Below are 15,799 nucleotides of genomic sequence, written 5' to 3'. Positions count from 1 at the left end.
AGTCATTGTGGTGTATGGGAAAGAGAGCAGACTCAAAGCACACAGAACAAAGCAATGCAATGCACTGAATGAATAAATGAGAGAAGGACGGAAGGTGGTCTTTTTCACTTTTAAAGCAGACACTGACTGGTGACATGGATTTCAATGGGTACTAATCCTGGAGCGCTTTAGAGATTGAAACAAGACAGTTATTTTCATCATATTTTATATAAAATAGACATTTACATAAATTTTATTTTTGGAAAGGCCTAGGCAAAGTGTACATAATCAGACTTACATGGGAGATATATTCCTAACCGGCACAGCAAACATAACAAAAATGTATATTTATATACAACTGATCAAAGTAGGAAATAAAAGCATTATGAACAAAGAACATGATGCAAGTCATTTTCCCCTGAAAAAAGGAGGGATTGGTATGAGTTACAGCAAGTCAAATGATAGCCACATTATAAAAGCAAGCCATGGCTTCTACAGATATTTTAATTTCTGAGGAGGAAAATTTTAAACATCCTTTTTTCTCCCCGAAACATAACGAAATCACTAATTTTTATGTGTCCAGGATGTAAAATAAGAGTAGGTTTCTCTGCCATGGTAAAGCACTCGGGCAGTTCAATCACTTTCAGGGTTGTTTGTGTATGTGTTGTGGTGATTATCTTAAGAATTTCTAAAACAAAGGGCAATACTTATCAGTTACGTCTTCAGATGTAGAGGGCTTTCAATCAGGGTCAGGAGACTCATAGAGCTTGATAGTTTCTTAGAACTAACCGGTTCTTTAATGTGTGAGAAACAATGACTGAGACACTGGTAACCTGCCCAGGGTGAGGCGGCTCCTCGGTGGCAGAGGAGGGACTAGGAACCCAGACCTCTGGACTCCTGACTTGGTGCATCCCCTTACGGACCAGCAAGACGACCTCAGGAGGAGATTACGTGCATTGGAGGCTTCCAAATGTGATACACATGTTAACCATGGGCACCACTGAGGATGGGAAGAAACTTCTGGATTTCTGGATGTAGACATCTGTTTCCAGTTTGGGGTAAATGGTGATCTAAACTTGCAAATTAATAATGATTGTATATTGTGATAGGTGCTAATTTTATGAGTTACATACCCTAAGGTTTTAATTGCAAGGACCCTTGGTAATAATAATGGAACATTTTATACAAGACAATGGATAGATAGGAATACCATCAATTCTATTGTGCCATTTTCTTGATTGATATTAAACCATACCTTTGATTGCAGTTATTTTACTTCTTCTCTTTAAGTTACATGGTTACTAAAAAATAATGAAAAAGTGCTATTGTTGGAAGAAGTGTTTAACATATTGTTCTTTTACATAAAAAACGTCAAGAATAATAAAAAAGTTATAATATTTCCCTATATATTTTTTCTCTCTTTAAATGCTAAAAGATGGCACTTAGATAAGCTTTGCTATTACTGGGAAATATCAACAAACAGTTTAATCCAAGTAAATGTGATATGGAAATCAGGGTAAAAATAGAAAACAAACTACCTGTAACTATATTTCCTTTGATTATTGTTATTAATGCTCTATAGATTTAAGGTACAAATCTATCACAAATCAGAGCAAAATTGTTGTTGTTTTTTAAATTGATTCTAATGAGTACAATTAATAAATAATTAATAAAAGCTGACATGTGTATAATTAACCCAAAGAAAGAGAATTATAGGATCTAGGCATAAACTCTCTATCATGGACACCTTTTTTGAGTCATAAAAAAATATGAGTTTTATATACTCAGCATCTTGTCTGGGTACATGTAAATGGCAAGGCAATTCCTGTCCATCTTAGAATTAAGAACTCTGTAAATATAGGTCAAATTATAGCTCCATTGCCACGAGTGTAAAACCACCCCACCAACCCACCAGGTTTGTCAATCTTGAAATGGTAATCTCAACCAACCAATTGTGCCACAAATCAATCCTTCTTAAGAATTCTTTGGCTCATTTTAGTCTAGATTTAAAAGTTAAAACTGCAAAAGATTATAAACATCTCTTTTGTGAAATATTATAAACATCTCTTTTGTAAAATTCATAAACTCCCATTGAAATTGTTAGCCTGTGGTCTAACTGCATAATAGAATCAGGAGTTTCTAAAATAAAATTTAATTTCCTCCAAGGTATTTAAATCTTTGGTTTAGTTCAACTATGTTACATCACTGAACCATGTCTTATGAATGCCATTAACAAACTGAAAACAACTGAATCATTTAAAAAATCCTGAATAATGTTGTAAAGCCATTCTCATGGCTCCTATGTCAAAGGCCTGCCACCTTTGGGGATTTTGAAGGCAAAGAGAATGGGTCCTGGGTAGGACTGATGGACAGGTTAGACAGATTGGCAGTAGGAGGGGGGAGATGTGTACACAAGGAACTCTAATGTAGCTAAGAAAAACAGCAAATGATGCTCAGAGTAACAGTCACAAATGAAACTCTGATCATCGGATCAAGTGTTCAGCCAGACTAAAGCAACTCCTTAGCCACCGTCTCCTACTCAGCACCTGCTACATATTTAAGGCCCTAGGACAAAATAAAATTGCAGGAATCCTTTTCAAAATTATTAAGAATTTCTATCATGGAATTCAACCAAGCAGGAGGTGCTCCTGGGCACAGGACCCTGAGGGACTGTGTAGACTGTACATCCATGAAGCAGTCTCTGCAATTCCATCGCAGAGAGGGGCTATCGACTCGCATGCCAATCACGCTTCCTGAAGGGCAACCTCTATGCACCTCCACGACTAGCCAGGGCACTCAGCTTTTATTTTGATAAGCATGGATTCCACATATTACTTCATGTTACAAGGACCAAACAAAAATAGTTAAAAATATACTTAATATCCTTGAAAAAATAATGTGATTTATTTTCTTATAGGCACCATTTCAACTATGAAAATTACTTCATTGGCCACATCTCAGTGAAGGTATTTACTCAGAACAAAATACCTGATGTAACAGTGCTAAATTTTAATGTGCACACAGAATGAGAAAGGGGGTGGGGGGGGGGAGAGATAGAGAAAAAACAAAAAACAAAAACAGACATGGAGTTGGGGGAGGGGAAGCACCCAAAAGAAGACAGAAAAAGTTTCCTGAAGGCCATGTGACCCTTTTCCCCACCGTTCCCCCCCCCCGCCCCCCCCCCCCCCCGCCACCACCTCCCGAGACCTTTAGGCTGTAATTGCTATTTCAATTAATCCAACAAATGTACTCTCATAGCTTTCGCAGCACTTCAGCAAGTAAGGCATAATTGCTTTTCAAAATTTGGGGCTCAGTCTTTCCCATTAACTTTCTAGGTGTGAGTTTTGGTTACAGATCATTCTAAAAAGTTGTGATCAAAGCCCTAGATATTAGTTTTAGGTATAGCTTCATATTATTAATTATAGGGGTAGGTATAATAATAGTATATTTTTCAAATGTACTGTGGAATCTTTCTTGGCCTTAAGACTATAGAAATATATTTTTATGAGAGGAATAAAAATACTTTAAATAAAATTTTGGAAAATTTTTTGATATACAATATTAAAAGAGTATTGAAAACAGAAGATCATGCCCTAACTGGCTTGGCTCAGTGGATAGAGCATCGGCCTGCAGACTGAAGGGTCCCAGGTTTGATTCCGGTCAAGGGCATGTACCTTGGTTGCGGGCACATCCCCAGTGGGGAGTGTGCAGGAGGCAGCTGATGGATGTTTCTCTCTCACCAATGTTTCTAACTCTCTATCCCTCTCCCTTCCTCTCTGTAAAAAATGAATAAAATATATTTAAAAAACAAACAGAAGATCAGAATGGTAATATAAAAATTATTGGATTATTGATGTACACAGATATATGCTAATGCAATTTCTATAATCCTTTGCATTTAAAATATTCCTTGTACCAACATTTTCTAAAGAAGTCCCCCCCCCGCCTTTATCTAGACCTTCCCTCTCCCTCCTGACCCCCGCCAAAAAAGACTTACAGGGCACTGCTCTCTGATTATGGGGTGAAAAGGAGCAGAAGAGGTGTATTTGTTGTTGTTGTTTTTTTTTTTTTTTTTTTTTTTTTTTTTTTTTTACCATACCTGGCCTAAGCATGGGAAATATATGTGCCTTCAAATTACTGTATCTCCATGGAACCTGGCTCAGCATCATGAATAGCACTGCTCAGAGGTTTTGTTTAATTTTTTATGATGATGACCAAATTAAAACCAGGTATTCCAATTTCAAAATATATACCAAATATCCTACTACCCCAAACCCTAAAGAGGATGAGCCCCAATTTTGTTAACTTTAGCAAGTGACTAATCAATGCAACTTTTTTGAGGCGCTGTTAAAACTTAACTGCTTTGTAATTTAGATTTATAATGCTTGGATGATCGGTTTTAAAAGCTGTTATTAAAACAACTATGTACAAAGAAAAAAACCCTGTGTGTGTACATATATTAAATATTTTATAAGTTATGAAATAAATAACACTAAAAACAAATGTCAATTGATAAGTTCAACTTTGCCTTCCTTATTTTAAAATATAAATATATTTTTTTAAATTATAAATTTAGAATTTTTTCCTAGATTTTTTTTTGAGCATTCTCTATGAATTCTCCAAAATTACAAATACAGAACCAAGAATTCTGGTTTTACATCACTCACATTCTAAGCACAGAATTCTCATTGAACCTAGGAAGACAAAATAATAAAGCTCTCTTTCCATTTAGTCCATAGTCTATGAAGATTTCTGTGATATACTGTAAAGATTCCTAGGTGGTTAAATATATTTTTCAAAAAATAATAAATCTCATGATGTCTAAATGTTAAAATAATAAAGTAGAACATTTCTCTCAGTTAACATCTTTAATAATTCTCATGTAGAATATACTATTTTTTCTTCACCAAAATAATAATATTTGTGGAGGCAGAAACATTTATGATTTTAAAAGTACTTTTGAAATCTTAGAGCAGAACCACTACTCTACTTGTAATAAATTTTAAATTTTCCATAAAGAATTAGGGGGACCAAGATTCTTGATTTTCCCCTAGGGATAAGAATATCCATACATAATTCCAGAAGCTTCCTTTTTTTATATATGTTAGGCGATGGGAAAAACTTGCATCAGAGTGGAATTTAATTTACTATTCCATAGGGCTCCAGCAATATCTTTAGGGGAATATTAGATCAAGCTCACTTAACAACATCCTCTTTCTCCACATATTCTGGAAGGTTCTACAAAAAATTATTTGATACTCCTTTCTGGTTCTGGAGAAGTAAATGAGCCGCCTCTTGGTAGAATTTCCCAAATGGCTTATCTCAGAGGAATTATCCTCTTCGAAATATCCCATTAAGAAGCAAAGATCTGACTTCATAGCATTTCTAATTTCTGTATTACTGGGACATAAAAGCTTAAACTAGGAGAGAGAACCAGATCTCTGGGTTGCAAAAGCAGAGAAATATATGGAGGGAAATTTGGAGTTAAAGCAACAACAAAAATCTGTAAAATGCTGTTGTATTCCTTCCCTCTCCGGGCTCCTTCTCTTGCTTGCTCTTTTTTATCTTTTTTTTTCATGGAGCTGCAAGTCCCACAGCACACAGTTACCAGCGAGTGTCTCCAAATGTGCCCCCTGGACTGGGAGTGAGAGGAAAGCTCCGATGGTTGTCCTGTTGATGTGACAGCAAGGCCTCCATCACTTCTTCCTCCTCCAGAGGCAGCAGCAACCGTCCCTCCAGACGACATCCAATGCTGCTATGGTTGATCCTTTTCTCGAACTTCTTGTAATCGTTTTTCTAGGCGATCCAATTTGGCCAGATTTTCCTGCAGCAGTTTGCTGTCTGGAACCAGCAGTAAGGCTCGCTCATAATAAGCTCTTGCAGACACATAGTTTCCCTGTTGAGAAAAAGAAGAATCTGATCCCCCAGAACGTTCTGTAGGGGGATGGGGAGACTAGGAAACAGCCCTTCGCCCAGTGGAACATGAATGTCCCCACTAAGGAAACCTGTCTGCATGGGTAACTGTATCCTTATCTGCTGGTGCTTTTGGAGAATCCATTTGTTTTAAGTACCAATCCAGCTGGAGAATGTGAAGGATAGAACTTACACCACAGGTTAAATGGCAGAAAACAGATTTTCAATTCTACTAATGCAGGGTATGAGGCTGGCATTTCATAGGGTTAGCACTATTCCTCTGTAATCAAATGAAGCCATGGCAGGAGAGAGGGAGAGAGAGAGAGGGAGAGAGAGGGAGAGAGAGAAGAGAGAGAGAGAGAGAGAGAGAGAGAGAGAGAGAGAGAGAGAAAGAGGAAAAACAACAGTGGGAGCACAGTGACCACCAGGGGGCAGCTCCTGTGTTGAGCGAGAGAAGCACGTGTGGGGAAATGATTTTGAAACTTCTAGAGTAATAATACAAAAGTAAATAGTTTAGAAATCTATAATGCCTCCGTAGTGGTAGGAGTTATTTTAATCTTCAAATTAAACTAACAAACAACAAAAAAGCAACCAATACCGCCCTTTGCTAATACAGCCTTTGATGCAAATGTAAGATTTTTATAAAATGAAAAGAACTGGTAAGTATATGGAGTCACATTTATCTAATATTCTAGGTGTGTGACAATATGTACCTGCTGGATACTTTTAAAGAAGGAGAGCAGGTCTGTCATTCCTGACCTGCTGGAGACACCTGTCTCTGTTCTCTGTTGGCCCCATCTAACTGGCAACCATGCATACCTGGTTCCAGATGGTCCCTGGTGAATTAGTCACAAGTATTAACCTTTCCAGCCCCCTTTCTGCTACTAAATGTGTACTAAGACTGTTAGGAAATATTTCCATGCCAAAAAGTATGTATTTGCTCTATTTAATTCAGTTATAGCTCAGTGTGGATGAAAACCAGTCTCTCTCTAAATTTCCATCACAATTTAAAGTAGTATTCTCTTGGCGTGAAAGTATTCTCTATCTAAGCAATAGCAACTAATATTTATTGGATGCTTATCCATCTTCCAAATGAGTTAATATGTGTCAAGAGCTTCAGTGAGCAGTCATTCTGATACCATCATCATTTTATAATTCAATGACTCTCCAGGCTCTGTGTAAACACTGTCTGTTTCTTAGGGCATTCACTTGGCATATCTGTGAAAAGGAGGGTGGAAATGGCTGAACAGGAAATTGTACATTGGGAATCCAGGGTCTGGCATGCACACAATGAAGGTATTTCTGATTATTAACACTGATGCTGATAAGAGGCTAAAAAGAATTCCAAACAAATGAGAACCTGGACTTACTACATTAAATTATTTTTTTCAACTCAAACATTTATCTTCCAAGTGTCTTCTGCCACTTATTAAGCTTAGCACACACATGCAAACAACTGAACTTGTGGGTCTTCAAGTGGCCTCAAAGTATGTTTCTACTGCAGTTGATTTTGAAATTGTCTTCGAAGATGTTTCTCTAAATGCAGGTCTCAGCCTGGTGCCCTGGCATCGCCTTCTCTGATCACCAGCTTTCTCCCTCAGCCCGGCCTGAGCCCTCTCGCAGTCGGACATCCTCCAAGGGGTCCTTAGCATTGCCACCACCACCACTAGGCTAGCTAGCCGTGAGCCTGGCTTCTGGCTGAGTGGTGCTCCCCCTTTGGGAGCACACTGACCACCAGGGGCAGCTGCTTTGTTGAGCAGCTGCCCCCTGGTGGTCAGTGCACTCATAGCGACCAGTTGTTCCCCTGTTCAGTTGATTTGCATATTAGCCTTTTATTATATAGGATATGACTCACTGATATTAGACCATTTTAAAAATATAAACATAGCAACTTCATGTTGTCCATCTAATACATGATGTTATCAAAAATGAAAAACAGGATATATTAACTTTTTAATCAGCGCATTTACTATATTTAAAAAACACACTCAATATATCCTTCTTTAACTCCCAGACACCTTTTCAAGGAGCAGTACTTTGAAATTTAAATAATGGCTTCACTTGTTAATTTAAGAAGGTATAATAAATGTACTATCTTCTTTGTATTTATAGATTTTTTAGATGCTCTTCAGTATATAGTTTCACTTTTTTCTAATTAATAATTAAGCCCATTGCTTTAAATGCAGGTGCACTGCATCTAAATATATAGTGAGCATATTATTTGAAAATTCAACTATTTAATATATGATTTAAATATTTAAAATTATTATGTTACTATTTTAAAAGTAAACTCATTCTATGTTTCCCAACTAGATGTTGCTAGACAACCTAGAACAGTGATGGCAAACCTTTTGAGCTCGGCGTGTCAGCATTTTGGAAAACCCTAACTTAACTCTGGTGCCATGTCACATATAGAAATTTTTTGATATTTGCAACCATAGTAAAACAAAGACATATTTTTGATGTTTATTTTATACATTTAAATGCCATTTAACAAAGAAAAATCAACCAAAAAAATGAGTTTGCGTGTCACCTCTGACAAGCGTGTCATAGGTTCTCCATCACTGACCTAGAACATTATTAAGATCAAAGCTCTGGTTATGTGGCTCATGCTTGGATTCACCATCAATGTTCTTCTCTTAGATTAGTCACAAATGACTGATAGAAGTCTGAAAATAACTTAGCTAAACTAGAGTGATGCTTAAAAACATGTCAGCCCATGATATTTCTCTGCTCAAAGTCCACCGAGGACCCTACCTCATTTGGCATAAAAGTTAAAGACCCTACAATCCCCTTCAAGATTCTGCATGATTAGATCCTCTGACCCTGGGTTCTACCATTTTCTCTCACTTGCCTCCTCAAGTACAGCAAGCACATTTGCCCCTCAGGACCTCTGCACATGATCATTCGTTATTTTTGCACCATGGTTTCCTCTCTTCAGGTCTCTGCTCAAATATTGCTTTTTTAACTGAGGCCTTCCCTAACCACTATAATTCAAAATTTGAGCCCTTACCCCCTGACATTCCTATCTTTATTCTCTCCTTTTTCTCCATAGCACTCATTACCAACTGATACATTTTATGTGTGTAAATATGTATGTATGTGTTTATTTACTTATTGCCTATTTCCCCCTTCTGGAATGTTCACTCTAAGAGGACAGGACTTTTTGTTTTATTTGTTCATTGTGGTATTCCTAGTGACTGGAAGAGTACTTGGCACAAAGGATACTCTATAAATGCCTCTCAAATGAATGGGCGAGTGAATGAATCTCTGATTTTAATAGTTATAGATATAATCTCCCAAAGGGTCATTTTCAATAATTCAGAAAACAAAGCAACCACAAACAAGCAACCTGGTTTTTTAGTAGAAGGTTAGAGAATAAAAGATACATTAGGTATAAGAAATAGTAAAGTAATATTTAAGTAACACTTGCTCTAGACAGCGAGTTAAACTGCAGGAAAATAAACTACACTAAACTCCAACAAGGCTGTTAGTTCACACATGCAGATTTTACCTGTTCTATCAGGATACCTCTCAAGTGCATATGACTTTCTTTGTGATAAGCAAAGTCATGGAATCTAATTTATATAGAGTTACTCTTTAAATGGCTTCCTGATATTGACTATCTAGGATACAAAGTGAGCATAAACTGTGCTAATTTTACTTTTAAACAATTATGTTTGGGGTATTTAAATAATTAGAGGAGTAAATTGGGAATAGTTTCTCAATCTTTTATGAGAGAAGAAAGACAGAAAGAGAAAACATCATGGAAAAGCTGGTTCACCCGGAAGTGGATTCTTCTCCTACCTTGATGTGCTGGATTCCACCCATGTTCATCCAGGCCTGTGCTTGATCTGGATTTAGTTCCACAGCGGCTTTATAGCTCTAAATATATAAGAAATATCTTCAGGTTGGGAATCAAAAAGAATCCACCTTTACCACTACATAACTGTGAAAACTTCTTTCTTTGTATGTGAAAATCTAAATGGTTAAGAAAATGAACAGCCACTTCTGGTTCACAGGGGTTCCATTTATTTCTATTAATTTTTAACGCTGATGAGTCTAAAGTAGAGGAAACGGAAATGTGTAATTTCCTTGCAGAGCTAATGTTTAGACTTAAGAATGAGACGCCTACAGGGAATCCGGGGGATTTCTATTATAGTGAATCATTTCCCCTTGGCCTTGACCTGCAAGAACTTGGTGCTTTTTGGCCTTTTTCACTATAAATGGAGTTTGTAAGGACTATATATATATATATATATATATATATATATATATATATATATTCATAGGATCTTAGTTTCCTAAACAGCTTAACCCTACATGATCACTGACCTGGTTATTTGGTCTATGCTTGAAATCTTGCAGGATGCTCATTACTCCTTTAAGGATTTCTATTTTACTAAGGGATAGTTGTAATCATTTTCTTTTTTTTTTCTTCCATATGAAAGTTCTTCAATCTTTGAAGAGTGACCATCGAATACTTTTTTTGTGCCTAAATAACCTGTATCCTATTAATTTATATTTGTGAGGTATATTTCTAATATTTTGTTTGCTGTTTTGCATCAAAGGCAAGCTCACCACTGAGTCTTGATTTTAAGAGTAGTCACCTTAAATATAACTAAATGTGATGAGTGTTGCCGTTACAAAGTGTTTAATTACAAAGCTAGGTATCTGTGTGTGTGTGTGTGTGTGTGTGTAGTTTAATACTCCTTGCTATTTTCATTAGCAAGAAGGCAACTGACCAGATCCATAAAGTGATGAGAATCTGTTAAGAAACTATATACTGTTAGAAATCTGCTTTAAAGACTTGAAGAATATGTCTTAATCTTTATCAACAGAGATAGGGTGTAGTATAGATGGGGTATAGATTCAAATCCTGGATCCATTTCTTATCCTCTGTGTGACCTTGAGCAAGGTCATAACCTCTGATTCTCAGTTTTTTTCCAACTGTAAAAGGAGACAATGACCATGACTTTCTTATATGCTTGTTGTGAATATTAAATTACTAAATACATGTTAAATCATACATAAAAGTGCTATCACATTTTAGCTGTAACTAATAACTAATGGCTGTACTCTTAGTCTTCAGAAATCCAGCTACTCTATGATGAGTATTTGATCCACTGGTCAAGCAACTAGACAATACTTTTGTTTTCCATACAATATATAAGATACAGACCCCATGTAAATATTCATAATTAAATTACTAATTATTTAATCATTAAGCTGTCCTATTAGTTACAAATAACTTAAGAACGATGGTGTAGAAAACATTCATAAGGCAAGAGAAAATGCAAGGTTCTGAAATATGCCACCATTACTGTTTGAAGGGTCTAATTTTCCCCCAATTATCTTCACATGTGTTTTTCAATCATATTTTAAAAGCCACCCACAGTTTACTTAAAGAAAAAAATTACATCATTTGAGATTTTATTTCGCATGATATATTTAGTGTCATATTTTTACTACATTAATTCCAACTTGTGGCTTTACCAGTTACAAGGGAAATATCTGGTATCTGTAACATTTCTACTCATATTTGTAAATGTCTTTTTTATTTCAAGTTGGGCATCAGTGGTATTCCAAAGCTGTACATAGTGAACACCTGTAAGATGCATCATACTGTATTTAGAACACAGAAGGAATCAGACCCTTTGGACATGGGTGCAGCCTAACTGGGGAGTCAAAATGCATGCACACAGTGCACACAGGGGTCAGGGAGGGGAGCAAGAAAGGACCCAATACTACAACTTAATACATGGCCTGCTCAAATGACTGGTGGAGACATAAGTGTTTTCAGCTTTCGGTGGCATCATGATCACTAAGAGAAAGGATGGTCCAGAGAGCCTCCTGGGGAGGACGACCCAGGCTGTGCTGGTGGATGAGTGGGAATCAGCAAGGGGAGGAGAAGGGGGTAGAAGGACATGTGAATAGGCCCTACGCTATTCAGGCACTAGATCAGCTGGAAGGGATGGGATTGAATACAAACAGAGAGAAAAGGAGACAGAGGACACACAGAGAGAGAGAGAGAAAGAGAGAGAGAAAGAGAAGCTGATATGAGGGCAAAACATAGAATACATCAAACAACAAGTTAAAGATGGTAATTCAGGAAATAATGCAGAGTTATCACAGAATTCTGAATAATCGAAAACCAGAAGCTCAATTATAAGAATAAACTTTTAATGTCAAGTTGATTAATCAGAAACTTCACAAACATGCCAATGATCTTAGATTCAGGGAGTATTAATTTCAATTCATGAATTTAATAACATAATTTGACTAAGTATATGTACCTCAAAAGCTTTGTCCAGAAGGTTCTGCTCTCTTAGTTGATTTCCTTTTGTGAAAAAAAGTTCAGAAATGACCTTTGGGTCCTTTGGTTTCAGCTGGAGAGCCTTGTCTATAGCGTCAAGTGCCTGTATGGGTTGGAAATTAAAACAGAATAAATGTAGATTAGATAAAGGAAAACAAATTTAAATGATAAAATTTATACTTTTTTGTTCTTTTTTAAAAATATTTTCCAGGTCTTCTTTTTATTTTGTTATTAAATTTTTTTTATTGATTTCAGAGAGGAAGGGAGAGGGAGAGAGAGAGAGAAAGAGAAACATCAATGATGGGAATCATGGATCGGCTGCCTCCTGCATGCCCCCACTGGGGATGGAGCCCACAACCGGGGCATGTGCCCCTAACCAGAATCGAACCCTGGACCCTTCAGTGTACAGGCTGACCCTCTAACCACTGAGCCAAATTGGCTAGGGCTACTTTTTGTTCTTATGAACTAGCGGGGGTGGTGAGTGACAATCAATTCTTTATTTTCTCTAATGTTCTCAATAAGAATTTAGCTCTGATGGAGTAACTTCCTTATGCTCCAGGTTTCCATTTATATCAGTGACAATGAAATGTCCCTGAATCACTTTACAGGGAGGTTGTGTGATCTAGTTGAAAGAAAATAAAATATTTCTCTGATTGTGTGCCCATCTGGACCCTCCCATAGCCTCTGCTTCGGTGCCTGGTGCTCACTCTGCCCTCACCATGCACTGCTCCAGCCCACGCAGCCAGAGATCTCTTCGAAGCACATACCTGATGGTGTTGCTCTTCTGCTTAAAACCCCAAGGCTTCTCCCAGGATAAGGAACAAGACTTCTGTCCTGGTTCCAAGCCTTGAGGTCTAGTCCCCAACATACTCTGCAGCCACATGTTACGCTGTACCCTGCTCCCTCATGCCCATCCCTCAGACAGGCTAATCGCTGTTGCCACGGGACCTTTGCATGTGCTGTTTTGCCTGGAATGCTCTTCGCTGCCCGCCTTTTGTCTAATCATTCCTATTCATCACTCAGCCCTCACCTTCACATCACTCTGCAGGAAACCTGACATCCAATACCACTCAGATTCCCTGATTATATCCTTGTTATGGACCATGTCATTCTTCATGACATCGCTGAGCACAGCTATAATTCTACTACATTGATTTTGTGATTACCTGTCCAATCTCTGTCTCCTGTAAACTCCTGTCTACTGTAAATTCCTTGAGGACAAGGGTGATGATTTTATTTTGGTCATACCAGTTTATTTCTGGTGCCTACTACAGTGTTTGACATATAGTAGGTATTCAATCAGTATTTTGTTGAATTAGTTCATGAGTTTACTGGTTATGTAACCTTTAAAATGGAGAGAAACAATAACAGTTGCAACACAGGGTTAATGACCTGCCTTACAGGCTTGTTGTAAGGATTGTATAAAAAATATTTAAAGAAAATGGAAAATGATAAAGTATACAAATGTTAGTCTTTATCTTTTTTAGAGTCAGCTGAAAACAAACTGAGATAATACCACATAAAAATCTTCAGACCAAGAGTGAGCTAAACCCATATTATGTCAGGGGATATCTTAAGAGTTAAAGGGATATCTGTGAAAAGCACCCATGAGATAGGATATGCCAACTGATGATGTTCAAGACAGCTCAGCCTTGTTACCATGCAGCCTGGAGCCCATTTAGGGGCTCCCCATTTTCTACCCACGAATCCAAGAAACTCCACTGTCCTCTGTACCTTGTCGTGCTGCTCCTGCTTGCTGTAGATTGCTGACAGCAGGCGATAGCATTCAAGGCATCCAGTGTCCTCTGATACAATGTGATTGGTCATCTTTTCAGCTTCTTTCGTCTGCCCCATCATGGCCAAAACCTGAGCCTGCAAAACCACACTGACCTTGCCTTAGAGACATTTCATCATTACCTTATCAAATCAAGCATCCTTGAACGGAGGCATTGGGAAACACCCCAGACAAAAGTGCTGAGCATCTGTTTGTGACACACAGAAAGGAACAAATCGCCACAGCATCGAGGCTTTAACTTTTGTTGCCTGTTATTTATGTATGTGCATGCATTTCCATGTGAATGGCGGGAACATTAAAAATGTTCAATGAAATGACTTATGCCTTTTTTAAAAGTTGACTAAATATGTCAAAAGAGAAATGATTTCCTGTGTTTGTAACAAGATAAGTTTCATGTACTGCAAATCTAAGGAAAAGAAGTATTGATCCAAGGTTGAAATAAAAAACATTGTTGCTGTTAATTTCCCTGACTTTGAAAACCATACTGTGGTTATGTTAGAGAATGTCCTTATTCTTAGGAACTATATGCTGATTATTTAGAAATCAAAGGAATGAGGCCTATAATTCTCACGTGACTCAGGAAGAGATGACATTTATTAATAATGTGTATATGCACATAATACTTACCTAAATATGCACATGTATACATACATGTCATACACACATACATACATACATGAGAAGGTGGTAAAGAAATGCATAAAAATGCTGAAAACTGATCAATCTGGGTGAAAGAGGATACGGGAGTTATTTAATATTCTTGCAAATTTTTGCAAGTTTAAAATTATTTCCAAACAAAAATTTAAAAGTATTTTTAGCATCCAGGCCTTGTATAAATGGCTCTAACATTGGTTAAATGAATATTCATAACATGGATATATTATAGCAATTCCGGTTCCCGTTCTGAGGCCTGCTGACCACAGCTCTCTCAACTGCATGCTCTGCGTCTGTCCCCAGCTTCCTGTGCTTAGCCCACTTACTCACCAGGGCCAGGCGGAGTTCCCGGTGAGAAGGCTGAAGTGCCGCAGCTTCCCGGTAAATCTGCAAGGCCTCTTCATAACGGCCCGTGTTGTAGAACAGTGCTCCCAAAGGCGACAGGGTCTCCGCTTTGCGTGCCACCTTCAGGGCGCTGAGTTTTAAGAAAGGCGAATTAACACTTTTCTTCTGGTAGATACATTTCCGAAGGTCAAAAAATGAGGGATGTCTGTCCAGGTTTGAGATTTTGTGCCAATATGATCTTTGTTTTTATATCAAGAAGAATGTTTAAACAACATCGCAGTGCCATTCTCTGACTATATGAATATCTCTAGTGGCCTAACAGGGTGGAAACTGAGCCCCCCCAGGGTCTATTCCAGCAATGGTGATAGACTTGTTTTGATGTATGCATAATATTTCATTTATATCCACTTTTGAAACTGCTATTGGTGCTTTGGGTTGCAGTCCATCGCTTCAGAAAAGAGTGGGAATTAAATTCCAACCTTGGTTAGCACCATGTTCTAACCAGCGGGCAAGAAAGTCATTAACTGGGATACCCCTGACAGTGTTGCATTGTTCTCTTTGGCGATAAGAATCTGTATTGCCTGCACTGGCAAAATTTGTTAGCATTCTGATAATATACCTGTCCCAATGAATTAAAAATTTGATGCTGTGGTCAATAATATAATAACAGTACAGGGACAGGTGGTTACTAGCTTTATCGTGGTGATCACATCGTAAGGTATATAAATGTAGAATCACCTAAAACTAATATGTCAACTGTACTTAAAAAAATTAAAAACATTTTTTTAAGTTGATGG

At 37.5% G+C, this 15,799-nt stretch overlaps 1 protein-coding gene across 1 annotated transcript in view; it reads right to left on the bottom strand.

Moving 5' to 3' along the window:
* Positions 1–4,024: 4,024 nt before the first annotated feature.
* The window catches only part of TMTC1 (transmembrane O-mannosyltransferase targeting cadherins 1), a 227,314-nt gene continuing 215,539 nt past the window's right edge, over positions 4,025–15,799 (bottom strand). Inside the window, exons 16-20 of the mRNA XM_070410488.1 lie at positions 14,988–15,132; positions 13,943–14,080; positions 12,189–12,311; positions 9,700–9,777; positions 4,025–5,875 (exon numbers count right to left, since the gene is read on the bottom strand). Of these exons, the coding sequence (XP_070266589.1) occupies positions 5,735–5,875; positions 9,700–9,777; positions 12,189–12,311; positions 13,943–14,080; positions 14,988–15,132 (625 nt within the window). The 3' untranslated portion in view covers positions 4,025–5,734. The remainder of the gene's footprint in view (positions 5,876–9,699; positions 9,778–12,188; positions 12,312–13,942; positions 14,081–14,987; positions 15,133–15,799) is intronic.

This window comes from Myotis yumanensis, unplaced genomic scaffold (assembly GCF_028538775.1).
Source record: "Myotis yumanensis isolate MYYU_CA2020_CCGP unplaced genomic scaffold, mMyoYum1.0.hap1 SCAF_3, whole genome shotgun sequence".
Lineage (NCBI taxonomy): Eukaryota > Metazoa > Chordata > Mammalia > Chiroptera > Vespertilionidae > Myotis > Myotis yumanensis.
The sequence above is the reverse complement of the archived record's forward strand: the minus strand, read 5'-3'. Positions and strand labels throughout refer to the sequence as shown.